General features: G+C 56.0%; 1 protein-coding gene across 3 annotated transcripts in view; it reads right to left on the bottom strand.

Annotated features, from left to right (window-relative positions):
* Positions 1–20,889, bottom strand: part of SOX13 (SRY-box transcription factor 13) — a 44,253-nt gene that overhangs the window by 14,298 nt on the left and 9,066 nt on the right. For 2 of the 3 annotated variants that reach the window (XM_040636490.1, XM_040636491.1), the window contains exon 1: positions 2,443–2,656. The exons of the other annotated variant lie outside the window; for it this stretch is intronic. In XM_040636490.1, coding sequence (XP_040492424.1) covers positions 2,443–2,450 — 8 coding nt within the window. In that variant the 5' untranslated portion in view covers positions 2,451–2,656. Of the gene's footprint in view, positions 1–2,442; positions 2,657–20,889 lie in introns of those variants that run through there. 3 annotated transcript variants of the gene reach the window in all.

Below are 20,889 nucleotides of genomic sequence, written 5' to 3'. Positions count from 1 at the left end.
CACTTAACCCCCAAGAGTACCTCCAGCTGGGCACTGGGGATTATCTTTATATTGGGGAGCTTGCCTCCCGGGGCTCCCCATGGTTCATCCTGGCCTCTGGCACAGCCCCCGCCCCGCCCCCAACAAAGAAAATGACTCCTAGGGACCAGCCAAGCTGGCTTGGAGGTGTCCAGTCTGTTCACCAGGGTGTGGTGCTCCCCAAATAACCCTGCCAGATCCTGCTGCCCAGACAAGGCCCCTTCCATTTCCACAAGCGTCTGCCTCAACTTCGGGCACTGGCTCTCGGCTGGTCTCTTGGGACCCATTTGTCGATGGAGAAGCAACAGCCCAGACCTGATGGGCTCCTCCTTCCCTCCCTCTCGAGTTCCTGGAGCACAGGCCAGCTCAGAGAACAGCCCCTTTCCCTACCCACAGAGAGGAGAGTCCCTCGTAAAGGGTCAGCGCCAAGCTCTAGACCCTCACCATCCCCCCATCCTGCTCTCCTTTCTCTGAGTGTAGAGCAAAAGCTGCATGTGATAAAACTAAATGAGGAGAGAAAGGAGAACAGGTGGCTTCACCTCTGCAGGATACCCGGGGGATGGTGGGTGGTCAGTGGTAGAGGCCGTTGGGTTCCCCAACCTGGATTCAAATTCTTGCTCTGCCACCGGACGACGTGTGTGACCTTAAGCAAGTTAATTAATTCTGAGTTTCTTCTGTCTCCTCATTCGTATAATGGGTATAAGAATCCCTGTCTCACCAGTGCCCATGAAGATGAAATAACAGAGTATCCATTAAGTTGTCATATAGCCCAGGATACTCCTAGAGTCAGGTGGTTGAGAGAAAAGTTATCAGAGGTCAGACAGACCTGGGTACGTGCGAAAGACAATTCTGCCCCATCAACTGCTGTGCCATCTTAAGTAACTTAACCTCTCTGAACTCATTTCCCCCTCAGTAAAATAAGAAAACCCAATATGAAAGGATGAGCCTTCCAGTAACACTCCAGACTTTATAATAGGTGCCTGTTTTACATTCTTAGGACCCCCTAAACTTGGCCTTCGGGGTACTTATCACAGTTGGTAAAGATACCTTTACATGATTTGTAAATCGTATATTTCCGACTGGCCCAGTAGCCTGAAAACCCACCCAACACCCCCCACCCCAGGGCATTGTGGAAACATACCTGTTATTGCTCATCACGGTAGCCCCCGAGTCTAGCACAGAGCCTGGAGCACAGCAGGGGCCCCACCATCATACAATAGAGTATAATTCAGTTGGGCAACATAGCACAAGGCAGGCCTGGACACGTAATAAAGTGACAGCTACTACAAATCTCCCAACTTATGATGGGGTTATGTCCCAATAAACCCACCGTGAGTTGAAAATATCGTCAAGTCGAACACGCAGTTACCCCACCTAACCCAGCAAACGGCACGGGCTTCGCCTAGCCCACCTTGAGTGCGCACTTACACAAATCATCTAAACCAAGCCTACTGTAGAATAAAGTGCTGAATGGCCCACGTGACGTACTGAATACTGTACTGAACACGAAGACAGGCACAGTCATTGCGAGTGCGTCTCGTGGCGGCCTGGGGGCCGTCGCTTCCACGCAGCATCGTACTGCAGAACTGCCAGCCCGGGAGAAGATCAAAATTCCAAGTATGGTTTCTACTGAATGCATAGGGCTTTCTGACCATCATACAGTTGAAAAATCGTAAGTTGAACCGTCATCAGTCAGACCGTCTATGTTATTATGCACCAGAAGCTGCTCTCTGCGCTACATTGCCCACCCCACCCCCACCCCACCGGATGTCCTCAGCTGCCCCTTCCTTCCATCTAAGCTCTTCCTAGGAGCGACCTAAACCCCCCAAGCACCAAAGCCAGTCCATTTCCCTCTGCCTTTACCTTGGGACAGGTAAGAAACACTTCCCACACCTTTTGGAGCCTACTGGAGTCTTTCCAGAAGTCTCTTCTTTTGCAGAGGCTAAAAAAGCCCCTCCCATTCCTTTACCCCTTCCTCAGCACGCTCCATGCTTCCCCTACCCACGTGGTTTCTCAGGAGGTCTGAGGTCAGCAGCCACACCGGCCCCTCTCTCCAGAGGCCTAGAAGCCCAAGGAGCCTGGGCGCACAGGAGCTGAGTTACCGGGCTCCCCCAGCTCCCCCCGGGTCCTGGTCAGAGGCCACAAGCCTACAGGACATTCGGGTCAGCCACCCAGCCAGGTGGAGGTGTTCCTGGGAACCGGGTCTCCTCCCTCTTGCCCAGCCTTAATCATATTTTACAAACGGAGAAACTGAGGCCCAGGGAGGACCACTTTCAGCAGTACTGCTTCGGGGCTAAAGGCAGAGCACGGGGCTAAGGAACCAGCTAGGATATGGATCAGCACCCCTGCTCTGCCCACCCTTCCCTTCTAAGGTGCCCACTCCCCAGGCCCCCCGCCACCTTCCCTCTTGGCCTTATCTCTCACCTGAGCATCCGAGAGAGGCGAAGGCCTCAAAGGGAGATACGGTTCAGGCCATGCTCACCCCTGATGGGGCAGGGCCTTGAGTCTGTGAGCTGGTGGCAGAGAGCCCCGGCACCCGCCCCTGAAACCCAGTGCCCAGCACAAGGCATAGAGAGGCACCCGCGCTCCACAGGGCCAGCGGCTCAGAACACAGCTCTTATAGGGCAAAGCTGACTGCAGGTGCCGGTCCTCTCCCTTCTCTTCTCCCAGCAGCCAACCCTCTCCTGGGCCCTCCGACCCCCACCCACAGGCGCACGCGCAAGAGCCCCCTTCTACCCAAAACAAATCACCAGCCGCTTCCTCTCCCAATCAGCCAACGACCTGGCCCAGCTGGACTGGAATCAAAGGAGTTTTCACCCTTAGCCCTTCCTCCCTCTGTAACGATAGCCCCCTCCCCCCCCAAAATATCTAGATGCAGATAAAGATAGAGATAAATTCCAGTCATCGGAGCATGACGGGTGACTCAGACCCCGGGGGTACAGGAAGACAGCCTAAGCAGACCCCCCGAGGAGGGCCACGACCTCACTTCCCCACGGGGCCCTCACTAAACCTACAGAGTCCACTGCAGGCTCCCACTCCCAGCTTGCCAAGTGGGTGGTGCCAAAGGGCACCGGCGGGGAGGGAGCCACCCGGCAGGGGTGGGGCAGGGCCTGAGTCCCAGGGGAATGTCACTTCCTCCCAAAGCCCCAGAGAGTTGCGAGCCTCAGGCAGCCCCGAACAATAGCCCGAGGCGTGGGTGCCCAGAACGGTGCCCCAGTGCCACATCCTGCCATTCTTCTCCCAGGCCGCACCCCGCCACCCTTCCTGGCTACGCCCGATCCTATCTCTGATGTTTACTCAGCGCTGGGAGCGGGGCTGGCTACAGGCTTGGGGAAGAGCTTTCCTGAGAGGCCCCTCTCACCCTGTCCAGGCTCCACGGGCCTCAGGGGTACGAGATCCAGGGCGTGCGCTGGTCTAGTCTAGCCCGGCTCAGGAGACGGCCACGGCCAATATCCCCTGCCCCTGGGCTGTGCTGGGCAGGCCAAGGTGGTGTTCACCTGGGAGAGCAGCTGATCCCAGCCAATGGAAACTCCATCGGTTCCCGAGTGCCTGCCCTCCAGCCTGCGAGAGCCGGCAGCCTCCCCCGGAACCTCCGGCCCAGAAGCCCCGATCCAGCCCGAGTTCCCCCAACTGCCAGTTTGAGCTGTACCCCGGCCCAAAGGCTCAGCGGACTGAAGGAGCTGGGGAGAGACTGGAGCTCTGATGGTCCCATCCGTGGCCCCACGCGGTTGTCCTGGGTCTCTGAGACACCTGACTCTCCTCCCAGGCCAGGAGGAGAGTCCAGGAAAAGAGAGGGGACACACTAGAAGTGCTGGTGCGGCCCCCGTGGGATGCACGCCTGCCCCACCATCCTGGGTAAAACAGAGAAGTTTACCAGGTGTTTCCTGGAGTCCCTTCTTTGGGGGCCCGCCTGCCTTTAGGACTGCATGCTGTCTCCAGCCCACAGTGCTAGGGACCCCCTGCAGTCCTGTTCTTGTCTCCCAGTGACCAGGTCAAAGCCCGTGTCCTGCACAGGGCAATGTGTCTCGCCTCCTGCGCCGACCAGGCCCAGCCCAGGGCTGGCACACAGCAGAAATGCCGCAGCCAAGGCTCAGTGGCTTGTCAGAAGCCTCCCTTTGGGGATAGCCCTGAACGTGAACCAAAGGAAGGGAGGGCCAAAAGAGCTTTCAAGGGCAGAGCATTCCCTTGGCTTGTAGGCACTGAATCAGGGGCTCACCATGCATTTCCCCATCCTCCCCAAGCCCCTGTGCAAGGGGCACCTGAAGCCAGGCCTCCGTGAGGCCCAAAGCGAGGTCTTTCCCCACAGGCTGACACACCATCACTCCCTCTACCCCAGACACCAGGACCCAGTCCAGCACAGACAGATCTGCTGCTGTCTTCCCTGCTCACAGGATTCTAGTTGGTTTTGACTTGAGTCGTGGCCAAGTAAGAATGAGTCAAAAGAAATCAAGGCTGCTTTGAGAACTTGGAGAAAAGACTCGACCTCTCAAAAACTTCGTTTCTTCATGTGTAAACGGAGATCCCAATGCCTACTTTGATTAGAAGCTAGCAGATACTCAGAGAACCTGGCACAGAACAGAAGCTCAGCGAAGGCGGGAGGGAGAGGCCTAAAGCAGGAAGGAGGGCCCCCCCTCCCCACGCTGCCTCCCACCCCGGGCAGTCTGGCAAGTCCCAGGCTCTCCCGTCCCCAGCTCTCCGGGAGACAGGAGGGCAGGGGTGCCGCTCTGGCACTGCTGGGAAGTGTGCTGGCACCGCGGAAAGAAAATGGTCTTTGTGGCCGCCAGGACCTGTGTTTGAAGCCTGGCTCCACCGCATACTACGAGCTACTGGCTGTGGGACCAACGGGAGGTTTCCCTGTCTCCATCTCTAAACTGGAACAAATAGTAATGATCCTGCAGAATCACTCAGAGGACCCAAGGTCATGTCTGTAAAAAGCAAAAAAAAAAAATTGCTCCCTGAACACTCCCCATCACCCTCTGGGGAAGCCTCCCCCACCCGAGTGGCCAAACACGCAGAAGACCCACAACCTGAAGGACAGTGGGGCCTGTCCCCCTCCTCCTCCACCTGCACCCTGTAGGTCTCTCTCCCTCGGGCCCCGTCTCAGCACCCCGCCTGGGCCGCCCCAGCTACCCTGGAATCTCCGCTGGCAGGTGCCCACCCTGAGTCAGGCACCCAGGCTCCACACGGTGCGGACAGGCTGAAAGAGCCCCGAACTTGCCAAGGAACCCCCACATCCCCAGCGCCACTGCTTATCTGTCCGTGCCACCCTGCCTGCCCTTCCCCAGCCCACCACACAGAAGCTCTAGAGCACTGAGGAGCTCCCTCACTTCCTCTGGAGCCCAGGCGGGTGAAGTGTTGTTCTTATGAACCCCGGCAGTCCCCTGCCAACCCCAGGAGGGGACAGGGGCAAGTGGGAATGGCCTGAACACAGCCGGGTTTACCCACCAGACCGGAAGAAGTCTCCTTTCGGCCAGGAATTCCCCCCTACCGGGGCTGCGGTGGGCCGGGCAGCTCTCGGCTCTTGCTTGGTGTCAAGTCTAAGCCCCGCGGACAGAGTCTCACGGTGTAGGGAGACACGGCGGCTCTGGAGACTCCTGCGGTCGGTTCAAACCCAAGCATCCCTCTCACCAGTGGCCAAATCAGGCCAATCACGCCACTCTCGAAGCCTTCGACTTTGCTCACCCACAAACGGACTAGTCACATACAGCCCACAGCATGCTGGCAGGGAGGAAGGAGGGGATACAGGACAGCTGAGCCGAACCACTGCAACGGGCATCCTCATCAGAACCGAAGCCGGAGGGTGAGGGGAGGAGGCACCCAGCAACCCCGGCTCCACGGACGAGCCCAGCGGATGTCTGAGACTTCACCTCTTCACACCTCAGATGCTTCACCTGTAAAGGGGCCAACAAGACCCAATTCTCAGGGCTGCTGGAGAATTAATCAGTAATGTGTATGGGCGGTGCCCAGCGGGCTCAGTCAGAAGAGCATGCAACGCCTGACCTTGGGGTCAGGAGTTCGAGCCCCACGTTGGGTGCAGAGACGACTTAAAAACATCTTTAAAAAAAAAATAAGTAGTGTGTATGAAATATTCAGAAGGATCCCTAGCACCAAGCAGATGGGCACTTCATCTTCTTGTGGTTGAAGGAATGAATGAATGCGGGGGTCTCCAGGGAACCTCGGCCAGCAGAGCGCTCAGCCCAAACCAGTATAGGTTTCAAGAGCCCCTCTTAAAGTCATTTCAAGTATCAGCCCCCACACATCCATAAGCCCACGGCCCCCTCTCCAAGTCGGCACCTGCACCCTGCCTGCTGGGATCCCCGGGTTCAGGAAAGGTATCTGATGCCTTTCCCTCTTCCTGACTCAGCCACTCACTGCAGGGGCAGAGACATGGGTCCGTGATCCAGATGGGTATTTCGTACAAGAAAGAGAATTCTGCAAATGCCGGTCACCAAGAAGGCCACCTGGCAGTGTGGACAGGAAGACAGCCTTGAACCCAGCAGGCTGACCGGCATGCAAATAATCAGCAAATCCGCCTCGGCCTCATCCTCTCCTCCCTGGGATGTGCCTCCCCCCAAGGCTCGGCGGAAGATACACCTTGAGGGGTCTGGCGGCTTCCAGAGCAGCTCAAGCGTCTAGCTCCCCAGCTTGAGCAGATAATGGAGAAACAAGGTGCCCACAACACTGCAATGGGGGGGGCGGGCAGCGGCCCGGGGGCTGGACCTGGAGACACCGGCCTCACCTTTGCGCACTGGCTCAGGTCTGCCGCCTCCCCCATCGCCTCCCCTTCCCCCACCCCAGGCTTCGGGTGCGAGGCCACCTGTGCCTGGGGTAAACCTAATCACCACCATCTCCCCCAAGACAAGCTCACTCATCGGAAACCCCAATTCAGCAGCTCCTGCAGCACTCATTCTGCAGGCGAACAAAGTGTTCCGTTCTTTTTCTCTGCAAAGGCCGTGTTTCCTCTCCCATTATCTACCCCATCGACAGCCAAGCCTGCCACAAAAGCAAGATTTCTTCTTTCTTTTTGTTATTTTCGTGGTCCCCTTTATTTATGGGTGGCTGTTCTTTCTTGGCTTTGGCTCCTTTTCAAAAGGGCAGGGAAGCAAGGGGAGGAGGGGTACAATAAGGTGTCTCTGATTTCATCCAAAATGCTCACCGAGCGGTCCCCACATGGTAGCCTGCACCCCAGTCTGCCCGGGACCCCACCTGGCAACACCAGCAGCCTCTGGAAATGGAAACCGGACCACCTCAACCGAAGAGTCGTATCTGGCAACGGGGTGGGAAGAGGCAGAATTCTGGGAAGGATCCTGACACCTGGAGCTCACAATGCTAACGATAAAATAATAAGGGGGATAGTCCAAATATCTGACGGATGATGGGCATTGACCCATCGCAGGGGCCTCCTGGCACAATCAGGTAAGTTGGCAATGCCAGCCACCGTCAGCTGGCTGCCACGCTGGTGTGGATCCGCTAAAGAACCCCCCCCCCCATCATAGCTAACGTTTACTGAGCCTCTGCTATGTGCCAAGCAGTGCTGGAGTCACCTTCACATCTATTATTTAGTCTTCACAGTAACTGCCTGGGGTACACCCATTTTACAGATGGAGAAACTGAGGCATAGAGGTGATCTGAGCCCCGCAGTCCAGTGTCAGAACCCAGCTCTCAATCAGACAACAGGAAGCGAGCAGACAATGTGTTAAGTGTCGTCTTTGGGGATGAGCCCTTTGAATTCTTTCAACGGTCCTGTGAAATAGTTACTATTATAATCTGTCACTGATGAGGGGACAGAGGCTTAAGGAGGTTTAAGCAACTGCCCAAGCAACACTGTCTTCTCTGCTGCAGGCCTGAGGTTTCCAGAGCCACGGAAAGTCTCCCTCCTGCACCCTCCCTCCTGCACCAGGAGACCAGGTCAAGGCACGGGGTGGGGGGGGGGCTCAATGCGGGCTCCCCACACCACTTGCAGACATAAAATGATTCGAAATCGCCAGCGTCCTACCAGGGTATCTTCCAAGGGAATGAGGGGCAGCACGCGAGAAGGCACAGGGCCACTCCAGCCCCTGAGCTCCCTTGCAGTCACCGCTTCTTTGTCTGCCCGCCATCTCTCCAGGCCACCTATGCCCACGCCTCCACACCTGCTGGCCTCCCATTCATGCCTGCCTCCACAGCATCAGCAGAGCCGTGTGTCCCGCAGTCCCTTGCAACACATCCGCCTAATGAAGGGTTGCACTCATTCTTATTTTCTTATCATTTTTTCCCCTGCATGTAAAAGGGATGTGTGCTCATTGTAGGAAATCTGCAAAATTTAGGATAACACAGAGAAATTGAAAGCCGCCCGTTTCCCGTCAATCTGGAGGTGGCCACTGATCAGAATTTGGCAGATTTCCATCAAATCTTTGTTCTATGCATAGTTTTCTTTTTTTCCACTATTGAGCTCATAAGCAAGTTTTATACTATGCCCCCCCCACTTAATATGTCTATCCGAGGGTGTTTTCATGTTCCTAAAAATCAGAAATTATTGGAAACTCTTTTTAAGATCATCTTAATATTTGCACCTCTCCCCATCTATGACGGCACCATAATCTTTGCACCCAGTGCACAGGGTTGAAATGGTCCAGCTCTTGAGAAGTTTCGTATTACTGAAACCTTCTCTTCACCCTCAAGGTCACGCACCCTCCCCACACCTCCGGTGGGTCAGAGCCATTCTGTTCCTGCGACAGATTGGAAGGAAAGCACCCTGACCATGAGTGGACAGAGCAAGGCAGCAGAAGGACCTCACCTGCCTCCTCTTGATGGGCTGGGGACAGAGTAGCAAAGGAAGTACAAGATGGAGGGTGGAGGCCAAGATGGGGGCCCGGAAGCTTGGGCCCAGGGTCTGACTGCTCCTGCTACGGGGAGGGCCTGTCCCAGCATTTCTCAGGGCCTTGACTTCCCCTTAAAAAGATGGGAGAACCACACCCACTATGATGGAATTTTTTAAAATTATTTATTTATTTTTTTTAAGATTTTATTTATTTGACAGAGAGAGAGCGAGCACGAGCAGGGGGAGTGGCAGGCAAGAGGGAGAGGAAGCAGCAGACTCCCTGCTCCATCCCAGGACCCTGGGATCATGACCTGAGCTGAAGGCAGATGCTTAACCAGCTAAGCCAGCTGGGCGCCCCGATTTTATTTTTTTTTAAAAGAAGCATCGGCAAGGGGCGCCTGGGTGGCTCAATTGTTGGGCGCCTGCCTTCGGCTCAGGTCATGATCCCAGGGTCCTGGGATCAAGTCCCACATTGGGCTCCCTGCTCAGCGGGGAGCCCGCTTCTCCCTCTCCCTCCGCCGCTCCCCCTGCTCATACCCTCTCGCTATCTCTCCCTCTCTCTCAAATAATTAAATAAAATCTTAAAAAAAAAAAAAGAAGAAGTATCAGCAAGGATGTGGACAGTTGCTGGCGGGGATGTAACATGGTGCGGCTGCCGTGGAAAACCACATGGCAGTTCCGCCCAGAATTAAACATACAACAACCGTATCTTCCAGCTACCCCACTTCTGGAATATACCCCAAAAGACTGGAAAGCAGAGTCTTGAAGAAATATTTTTTTTTCTTAAAGATTTTATTTATTTATTCGACAGAGATAGAGACAGCCAGCGAGAGAGGGAACACAAGCAGGGGGAGTGGGAGAGGAAGACGCAGGCTCTTAGTGGAGGAGCCTGATGTGGGGCTCGATCCCATAACGCTGGGATCACGCCCTGAGCCGAAGGCAGACGCTTAACCCCTGTGCCACCCAGGCGCTCCAGGGTCTTGAAGAAATATTGGACACCCGTGCTCATAAGCATTATTCACAACAACCCAAAGGCGGAAATAACCCAGCGTCTACAGAAGGACGAACGGATAAAGGGTGGTATATGTGTGGATAGAGTATAGTTTACATATATGCATATATACATAGGACTGTTGTCAGCCTTTTTAAAAGGAAGCCAATTCTGACACATGCTACAACATGGACGAACCTGGAAAACATGATGCTATAGGAAATAAGCTGAACACAAAAGGACTAACATTTGATTCTGCTTATAGGAGGTACTTGGAAAGTTAAACTCATAGAGACGGAAAGTAGAACAGAGGTTACCAGGGGCAGGAGCGGGGGAGGGGGAGCTGTTGTTTAATGGGGACAGAATTTCAGTTTGGGATGATGCAAAATTCCGGAGAGGGACGGTGGGATGGCTGGACGCCGGGAACGTAAAACGTGCCCCGAACCATACAATTAGAAATGATTAAAATGATAAATTTTGTTATTGCATCTTTTACCACAATAAAAAAAAAAGATGGAGAAGGTGAAGCTGCTAATAATTTACACTTTCCTGGCACCTTTAATCTTGCAGATGGGCAGAGGCAAGAGCATAAACACAGCCTCACAGACTAGGGACTCATGTCAGACCGGGCGTCGGGGAGCGGCGGGCTGGAGACGGCTGCCTTTGGAGAACCCCATGCTCACAAAGCCATAATTAACATCACTAATTTAAGTGTCTAGAAAAGGCCAGCGCCAGACAGTGCCAGACCTGCCCCGCCAGCTAGAAGGCCTTCCCCTCCATGCCTCCCCCTCCTCCAGGAACAATCGAAGGCTTCCACCTGCCAGACAGAGACAGGTGTATATGGAGGACCCCTCAGCAGGGAGGGAAGGGGATCTGGGGGCAGGAAGAGGGGGAGAGGGGAAGAGATTAGGTTCCCTTAGAGATTAGGTTCCCTTAAAGTCGGGTCCTTGGCCTTCCCGGAAATCCCTTCCTCCAGTGTCCTTAGGGTGAGTTTCAAGGAAAGCACTGGGCCGACACCTGGTTTCCCGAACAGATCTGCCCCGACTTGCCGTCCGCACCTGGGCGACTCATCCTACCGCTCTGGGCCTCCCTCAGCGTCCATGTGGAGAGGACACAGCGACAGTGGTCCAAACGGAAGGTCTGAGCTAACAGGCAGAGGACTGGGGGACGGATGGGACAGACGGACCTGGGAGAGGAGGAAAGTAAGCAGGGACTCATCCCCCTTCTCCACAGACACTGGCTTGAAGGCCACCCATGTCATCCTTTCCTCCTGGATGAGGGACAGACTGGGACAAAAGTCCCATCCAGCCCTAAGACTGATTTGCTATTTCCATTTTCTATTACTGGTGCCTTTCCTGGTAAAAATATCAGTTCCCACTTAATCGAGAACACATCCCAGGGTCCCAGGGTCTCTAAGAGCTGCCTGTGCTCTGTGGCCACGCTGACGGCAGTCCACCACAAGGGACCCTTGGGGACTTTCTATGGAAACCAAAAGGCCACCCGGCATCTTTGCCCAAAGAGGAGGAGAGATGAGCTTCCCTTCCCTGCCCCTGCTTCCCCAGGCCCTCCCTCAGCCCCCATTGGACCGTCAGAGCCACTGTTTCCCATCCCCCACAGCCAGCTGCCCTGACCCAGGAGGTGGGGGTCAATGATGGGGTCACTGGAGGCGCCCAGCTCAAAACCAGCTCTGGCGCTTAGGAAGAATTTAACCCTCTCCTTCCCAGCTCATGACTATCGGCCGTAACAGATACACCTGTATGGGGGGAAACATAATTGCCGAGGGGATCCAGACAGGCCCAGGTGAGAATTCTGAGTGCACAGTGGACACGGAACTGGATTTGGAGGCCGAGGGTCTTGAGCTGGAGCCCTAGCTCTGACACCAACTCAGGATGCAATCCTGGGCAAATCCTAATTCTCTGAGCCTCAGTTTTCCTATCTGTAAATTGGCAGTCCAAATACACACCACCAGATTGCAAGTGACCTCAGCACAGTGACTTTCTCAAACTGCCAAAGCGCTTCAGACACCTGGATGGTTTATAAAGCCCCATACAAGGGAAAGGGACCCGGAGGCTTTTAACTCACCGTGGGGCCCGGACACACCACCCAATTTCCCAAGGTCTCAGTTCTTCCATTTGCACATGGAGTGAATTATTACTTCTTCTCCCAGAGATAAAATTTTAAGTGGGGGAGGGCTCCAAGGTCTTCAATGCCGTGGAAATACAAGAGCCGCTAAGCCCCTCGTTTCCACTTGCTGGCTGCAGCCCAAATCAGCAGAAAGATAATCACACAGTGATCAGAACAAGCTCAGCATTTCACAGATATTTTCAGCGGCAACAAGACCCATTTTATAGATGAGGCAGCTGAAGCGAAGGGGCAGAGGCAAAATCCTATCTAAGATCCGCCTGACTCCACCTGCAAAACCATAGCACAAGGAACCTGGAAAAGAGGCTGCTACCCACCGGCCGGCCAAGGCCAATTAACCCTCTCCAGCAGGAGGGCTGGGCGCCAGCAGGAGAGCCTTCACTTCCGGCCAGGTCCTCGCAGACAGCCCCTGAGCTGCCCAGAGTCCAAAGGTTGGTTGCAGGTTGTTTATTACTAGGAATCATTACAACTCACCGGTAGTTGGGTCTTGTGACCGTGCTGCGTTCATGCCTCGAGACAATCCCAACTACATGTGAATTTCATAGGGGCGACAGAAGTCCATCCTACCTGGGGTCGAACTGTTCCTCCCTCGTGACAGGTTTAAGGGACGACACTAGGCCAAGGACAAAGAGCAGCTGGCTCGGAGCAGGGCGGTCATTTCTGCTACACCCAGCAATGCCCCCCCCGCACTAGTGCGTGACAGACCCTTCACCCCCTTTCCTGGGCTGCTCCTTTGCACCTGCCGGGTGGGTTCCAAGCCCCACCCCTGCTCCCAACTTCTGGAACACCTGGGGCAGCGGTTCTCACCCTTGCCTCTCGGAGTAACGGAATAACCACGGCAACAATGAGGGCAGCAAACACCGGGTAAGATTCCGGCGTGTGCGCCGACGCTGCTCTGACATTTCCCACTTCGCCAATCCCTTCCACTGAGGCCTCCCAACACACGGCACGACCGTAAGCAGCAGTGCACGGCTGCGGACGCCGACGCACAGAGAGGTGAAGTAACTTGGCCAGGGCTACACAGCAAATGCACCTGTGTGTCGCATGTGAAGAAGGAAAACTGTGGAAGGTTGAGGGAGGTGTCGGGGCCAACAGTCCATCCCCGCCACACCGTGGAGAGGGGCTCCTCCCCCTTTCCCAGATCCCGAAGGCCCTGCTCAAGACCCAAGGGAGGGCTGTCCGCACATCCAGGCAGGCCAGGAGAGCCGCACCTCTCCCACCCCAAAATGAGCCCCAAAAAGCACCACCACGATGGCCACCATCCTAATACCAGCTCCCACTTACTGGAGCCGTCTACACTCCCGGCCCTGTCCCAAGGCCTGTAATAGGTAGATCATTTGATTGAATCCTTTTAACCTTGTGAAGTAGGTATTTTATTCTTCCTGCTTTGTAGGTGAGAAAATTCGGCTCTAAGAAAGTTCTAGTATTTGCCAGAAATCACACAGCTCAGAAGAAGCAGAGCCAGCACTCAATCCTGGGTCTATCTGACTCCACCTCACAGCCTTCCAACCCAAGGCTGTGGAGGCGGAAATGGCTCCATCAGTCCTGGCGCTCTGGCCAACTGGGCTGAAACGCGTTATTCCCACAGTGCCGCCTGTTTCCTAGGATTCCCTGCTTCCCCTCCCCAGACAGATTTCAGCTTCCCTGTGGGCAGGGTCTGGTCTCCTCTCCCTCCACCTCACCCAATCCCATTCACACGCGAGGGTGTGGTAACGCTTATCCATCCCATGACGATCACATTTGTTCAAAAATATTATCAGGGGCGCCTGGGTAGCGCAGTCGTTAAAGCGTCTGCCTTCGGGTCAGGGCGTGATCCCGGCGTGCCGGGATCGAGTCCCACATCGGGCTCCTCCGCTATGAGCCTGCTTCTTCCTCTCCCACTCCCCCTGCTGTGTTCCCTCTCTCACTGGCTGTCTCTCTGTTAAATAAATAAATAAAATCTTTAAAAAAAAAAAAACAAAAAAAACAAAAATATTATCAGACCACTGCCTTTTAAAAAGACCTCTAGTGATTAATAATTCTCAGTCCTGGGGCGCCTGGGTGGTTCAGTCGGTTAAGTGTCTGCCTTCATCGCAGGTCATGATGCCGGAGTCCTAGGGGTCCTGGGATCGAGCCCCGAGTTGAGTTGACTGTTCAGCGGGGTGCCTGCTTCTCCCTCTCCCTCTGCCCCTCCCGGTACTTGTACTCTATCTCTCTCTCAAATAAATAAATAAAATCTTAAAAAAAAAAATCTCAATACTGAACAATGTAAAGTTTCCATTTGTCAAGAAATGGCACATGCTGGCTTTCCCAGGAACGTTGGCCACACTTATTTACTTGGGCCCTGGCAGGACCAAAGCCGAGGGCGGCAGCCTGAGTCCGGGCAGACAGAGAAAAGGAACACCCCTCCCCCCTCGCTCCCCCAGGGCCGCCAGCCTCAGCCCCACACCCTGGGAGCCCACTAGCCCTGGCAGGGAAATGGAAAGTTGTCTCGATGACCAGATGGTTCAGCATGATTTGAGGCAGCAAAAATGTCTTTGAATGGAAAGCAAAAGAACAGGGTTCTGTTGGAATTTTTCACAGAACAATGAGAGAGAAGTTTCAGTCTGAATGAATGAGCTAGCCATTCTGAACGTTCTCTGAAACATTCTCTGGTTCCTCATTGTCAACAGAGTCCTAGCTCCTTGACCTGCTCTGACCTTGGTGGTCTTTGCCTAACTGCGATCTAAGCTGATGCCCCCCCCTTTTCCACGCCGTGAGGCTCAGGGTGGGTAGCTCAGCCACCGTTGTTCCTTACAGCCCCTGGCACAGAGGTGCCCGACGAACAGTCGTCTCAGTAGGACACAGGGGTAGCCAATGACCCCCAAGTCAGGTGCTGGGCCCACAGCGCGCACTCCAGACACACTTACTGAACTTCACCGTGCAAAATCCAATCTCGTCGTTCATCCTTTCAGGAACCCCTGGAAAGAGCCTGGAGCTAGCTGGGGAGGAGGGTATCGATCAGAGAACAGAGGACAAGTCACCCATCTCGGGAACGAGAGGCCTGGCCGTCAGCTGTGTGACGAAAATAAAAAGATAATAGACCAAACCTCACAGCTGGAAACCAGGCCCATTCTCTCACTGCCCAACACACACAGTCTCAGCCCTGGCTCTTTCCAGAGTCCCACAGAAGTTTCTCTCCTTCCAGCAAATCTGCCCTTCAACAACCATCCAGGGGCACCAACCACGCGCCTGGCTGGGAGGCAAGTAACTCACTGGAGTGGTTCGCTCTCCCCAGCACAGCCTGAGCCCCTCCAGCCACGCAGCAGAGGCCAGGGCAGCGAGCACCGCCGTCCCTGACCCTGAGAAGCTCTCCTGCCACTGCCACGTTCTCCGCCCTTTGGCACCAGGGACCCCCTGGAGGACTCTGACCCTTTGAAGAATGGCCAACGCAGCTCCATTCTCGTCAAAGCCCAACAGTTGGGAGGAGAATGAGGGGACGTCAACGTAAGAATGGGATCAACTTACGTGCATGGGTGGAAGAAGGGGACCTGCTTCCAGGAATGGGGACCCGTGAGGCGTCCAGGGGGGTGTGGCGGCCAGCCTGGGGGAGAAGGCGCCATAGGCGCTGCTCCTGCCCTCCGCATCGTCTTCCGGGACCCCAGCAGCGCAAAGCGGGGGCACCCGCAGGGCCCTATCTACGGCCCGATCTCGCGGCCACCCAGCTCAATTCCATCAGCTCAGCACTTCTGCAGAATGGGTGGGTTGTTCCGCCGGCGCCCCGGGGCATCTTGCTGGCTCCCCTCTTCCGGGGTCCTCTCACGCACTGCTCTCCTTTCTGGGCCCGTATCGGCTCTGCTCCGAGCCTCACGGCCCTGACCCCACTTCACGGGGAGAAATCTGGAGCCCGAGGCCCAGCGAGCATGCAAGTGGAGGGGGGAGCCCATTCGGCCCGCTAACAAGAGCCATTTGGGCTCACATGCGGATGCCAAGCCTTCCAGAAGGGCTTCTCCCCACACAGGACTGGGCTCAAGCGGGCCCCATGCTACAGCTGTCCCCCAGCACAGGCCAGGACGCCACACAGTCGATCATAAATTATTGACCATCTCCTCTTTCCTGTCCGGCCTCACGCCGTGGCCCTTAGAGTCTTCCCCCAACACTGGGGAACAGAATGTGCTTGGCTGGAGACCTGGGTGTCATAAATTGCTAATAACAGATTCTCAATCTTTGAAAAACAAAATAATAGAAGCCCTGGCCCTCCCTTTCTGCTCCTCTCATCCTCAACACTGTTTCCTGCAAGGCCAAGAAGAGAAAGAAATGCCTCCTTTGGCCACAGAGTGGGAAATCAACTCCTCCCCTCCCTGGGGCCCCCAGGGGAGCAGTCTCCCCACCAGCCTCGCCCTTCAGGGGCACAACAGCCAGGCCTAAAGGAGCCTGTTCTTGGAATGTCTTTGTTTCCCAAAGTCCCCTGTGTCTAACCTCACTTTATCCTCACATTAGTTGAGCACCAGCTAAGTGCCAAGCACTGTGCACCAGGGAGGAAGGTCCCCAAACCCCATTCACAGATGCGGGGTGGCCGCTGGGGAACAGCGGGGGTCTGGGCAATGGTGCTGAGGCTGGCCCAGCCCTCTGGGCTCACCCCAGGGAGGACCCACAGCCAGACGACAGAGGCTGACTCTCTTCCCAATCACCTGGCCTGTGTGAGCGCCGTCTGGGGGGAAAGGGGACAGGAGCGGGGAGGCAAAGACAAGAGCAAAAGCTAAAAGCTGCCATCTTTGGAAAGAACAATAGTAAAGACACATCCGAATGTTCCCAGGGAGAGATTATAAAATTGTGTTCAGGGTAGAGGTTATATGCAAATTGCATGTAAATCTGTACATGGCCCTTGGACAGACCCACATGTCTGCTGTTCCTTCTGCCCCTGCTCTGACTCAGGAAGTCTCCAGGCTACCTGACCACCTCGCCAGGGCATCCCAGACCTTTGTCCCCCATCCCGTCTCCCAGCACTTCCCTCTGCACCACCTTCTTTCCTAGCCTCCCCTCCCGGGAGGCAGGACTACTGAGGAGGAAGGGGAGAAGGAGAGACAATGGGGGGGTGGGCAATGCCCTCAGTGAGCACAGCTAAGGACAGGCTCCCTGTGACTGTCAAGAGACCCCATGGGCTTCAGACATTCATCGATGCCCCCAGTCCTTCCCATCCTGAAACCCGGTGGCGGGAGGCCAGGGGGTTTCGCAGCGAGATCCCAGAGTGGGTTTCCACGTGAGCCTGCACGGGGTCAGATCCACAGTCAGCGTGGGGCTAGGACGCCCCACCACTTGGATGCATCCCCCGCACCTAAAGCTCAAATTCCTCATCCACAAACTGGGGGGCGGGATACTCTCTGCCCTCCGCAACTCAAAAGGCTTCTGAGGCACCCGAAGGTAAGCCACCCGCAAAGGGACGCAGCGCGCAGACACCGGGCTGTGACGAAGCGTCTGACTCCACATCTGGATTCTGAAACTGCAACAAACACAGCCCGGGGGGCTGTCATTGTCCTCATCTGACTCTTTCTCACCTTCTCCCAGGAGGGGTCAACACAGTCCTTCCCACGTTGCAGACGAGAGAAGTGAGTTTCCGAGAGATGAAGTGACAGGCCGGAGGGCACAGGGCTGGACCAGGGAGGGCCGTGGCCCCAGCTGCCTGTCGACACTCCAGCCTCAAACACCAGCACGGCAGTCGGGGATGCCCCTGGAGGGAACGTCCCCATCAGAGAGGCAGGACAGGGGCCCCACTACCTGATCCACAGGGACCCCAGCACCGGTGCAGCCGGCTCCCCCCTTGAGCCCGACAGGCCTGGACGGGGCCCCGGGAAGACTACCACGCGTGCTTTGGGTCCTGGGCCTCCCGGCCTGACTTATCTGCCCGGGAAAGGGGCAGCCTGGCCCGTGTCCAACTTGACAATCATGGAAGGAAGGAGACAGCCCACCATTTCCACGTGACAGATAGAGAAACCGAAGTCCAACAAGGCTTATGACCTGGACGAGACAGAGAATAATCCTAACAGTTCCCTTTACTGTGCAATTGCTGGGCATCAGCATGTGGCACACCTTTTTCTAGAATCCTCACGACAGGTTGCCACAGGGGAGACACCATTACCCCATTTTACAGATAAGAAAAATGCGGCTCCAAGAAATGAGGCAAACGGCCTGATATCGAGACGCAAAATCTGAAAGCTTCAAATCTAGAACTTTCTGACTGTGCAACTCCATGGTATTTTCACTGAACTATCCTGCTTCTAAACTGAAGAATGTTCCAGAGCGAGACTGAAGTTAGTCATGATGTACTGGTGTGGGGAGGAGGAGGAGGAGGAAGAGGGCAACAGAATGATGACCAGAATTGGCACCTGACCCTGCAGCAAGGTAGGGATGAGCCTGAACTCCTTCACCTGCCATGCAGGCCCTTCTCCGCCTGGCGCAGGCCACCCCCTCAGGTGCCATCCTCGCAGGCCACCCCCCCAGCTGCCATCCTCACACACCTGCAATGCAGGCACGAACATGCACTGTCACACCGAGAAGCTCTCTACCTAGAAGGCACTTCCTACAGTCTTGACCAGAAAACTCCTACACCTCCCTCAGAGCCCCACTCCAATATTGCCCTTTCTCTAAAAATCACTCCCTCATCATCCTAGAAGAGTCGATTGCTCCTCCAGGGCATGCATGCTAAACATCCCTGATCTCTGGTACTTGACTGGACTACAGATCTAGTCACACACCTGACAATCACACAGCCCTAGACGCAGGGACTCTTATCACCCCCACCTTACAGATCAGGAAACTGAGGGGTGCCTGGGTGGCGCAGTCGTTGGGCATCTGCCTTCGGCTCAGGGCGTCTGCCTTCGGTTCAGGGTGTGATCCCGGCGATCTGGGATCAAGCCCCACATCAGGCTTCTCCGCTAGAAGCCTGCTTCTTCCTCTCCCACTCCCTCTGCTTGTGTTCCCTCTCTTGCTGGCTGTCTCTCTGTCAAATAAATAAATAAATAAAATCTTAAAAAAAAAAACAAAACAGATCAGGAAACTGAGCCTCAGCCAGGCTAAGTCACTTGCCCCAGAGCACACAGGCAGTCTGGCTCCAGGGTCTGCCTGCCCATGCCAGTCCTGTATTATTCTTCCTTGCCTCCCAGTCCCTGGTGCAGCACCGGGCACACGGCAGGTGCCCAGTCAAGGTTTGTTTCATAAGAAGGTATGGAGGGAGGAGGGTGTTGCCTCATCCCACCCACCTCCAGCCCCAAATGCCACCTGGAATTCTTTTTCTTTTAAGAGAGAGAGCAGGAGCATGCAGGGTGGAAAGGGAGGGGCAGAGGGAAGAGAGAGAATCTCAATGGGTTCCATGCCCAGGGAGGAGCCCTACACCGGGCTCGATCCTACAACCCTGAGATCATGAGCTGAGCCAAAATCAGGAGTCGGATGCCCAACCGACGGAGCCACCCAGGCGCCCCCCACCCAGAACTCTTCAGTCCAGGTCTCCCTGCTTCTGGCCCCACCTTCCATCACTCCTGACATCGTGGGCTTCTTTCTTCCAAAACCCTCCAGGTGCTTTTCCTATTTCCCATCCATTTCTTCCTTGAGTGCCCCAGCAGGGGTGAGGCGTCTTGCTGTCTTTCTAGTGGGAAACTGAAGACTCACAGAGGCCTCCTGGCCAGGGGATCTGTTCAGAGGCAGGTCTCCTGCCTACGGGGCTAGTGCCTCCTATGGACTGGTTTTCCCTCTGCCTCAAGCAGGAAAAAACAAGCCCCAAGTTGCAGGGGGGTCTGGAGGTCAGCACCTGCCCTCCCCTCCGTGCCAGGATCCCCTGGCTGACCTGGCCACTGGTCTCTGGCTGGGCCTTAGAGCCGGGGGCGGGGGGGGGGCTGCTCCCCGGGGCTAGAGAGGAGGAGACAAGAGGCCCTTTGTGTCTGCAGAGCTCCTGAGACACCTGTTCTCCCTCCTGCCTGCCTGTGGCCTCCCTCCCTCCTGGCCAGCCTGTGTGCGGCCTTGTTTATCCTACAGGCCTGGCAGCCAGGCCCAGCCTGCTCCCAGCGTGGGGCTCCGGCAGCCCCTGCCAGCACCTGCCCGGTCCTGGCAGCCCCAGGGGCTGTGGGCCAAGCACAATCCCCCTGCTGTTGACACAGTTGTTGATTTTCAGGAGGGCAGGGAGGGACCGGAGGGGAGGGGAGAAGCAGCGAAGGCATTTAACACCAGCCTGCCTAATTTGCAGTTGGTCCCAGCAATCCTGCACCCGTCCCGTCCCCAGCTGCCTGGGAGAGGCTTGGGCCTCCGACCCGAGGCCACCCGGGCCACACCCCACGGTGCGACCGAGTCCCGCGTGACCCTGCAGCACCACAGCATAGGCAGCCCCGCCCACACCCCCGTGCATGTCAGTGCACCCCCATGCTGGCACACACGACTCAGAGCTGGACCAGGCCTCCGGGTGCCAGGAGCCCTAGCCACCCTGCGTTCAAGTGCCTACCCCTCCCCCTGCCTCCAAAGTCATGAGGCGCCCTCGGTCCCCGGTGAGGGGCAGGACCACCTGACATGCCCTTGGAGACCCAGGGAGGGCCCCGGGGAGACGCGAAGGGATCCGTCCTTACAATCTCTTCTCTCCGACTTGTTCTTGTGCAGCACTCTCCTCCTCACCCTCCAGGTCTTTAGGTTTCCTCTTACAGGGAGGCTTCCCTGACTGCCCAACTCCGGATGCAGTGCCCTCCCCGGTCCTCCCGAAGCACTACACCCTGCACCCCCCACCTCCACTTCTGTCAGTATGGAACTGAGGACTGACCTCTTCGCCTTCCTCACTGCTGTGTCGGGGGCTGTGCTGGTGTCAGCAGCCAGGCAGGTGCTCCCTGTGGATCCGCCGAGGGGCTGCGGGAACGAAGCAGGCCCCCACAGGCCCGAGCGTGCACTCCACTTCCACCCCAAGCTCCCACTCTGACAGTCACCTCCTGGATGAACAAGGCCCTACGTG

This window comes from Ursus maritimus, unplaced genomic scaffold (assembly GCF_017311325.1).
Source record: "Ursus maritimus isolate PB19 unplaced genomic scaffold, ASM1731132v1 scaffold_2, whole genome shotgun sequence".
NCBI classification, from domain to species: Eukaryota; Metazoa; Chordata; class Mammalia; order Carnivora; family Ursidae; genus Ursus; species Ursus maritimus.
Note: the sequence above shows the minus strand (reverse complement) of the source record. Positions and strands in the feature narration are given on the sequence as shown.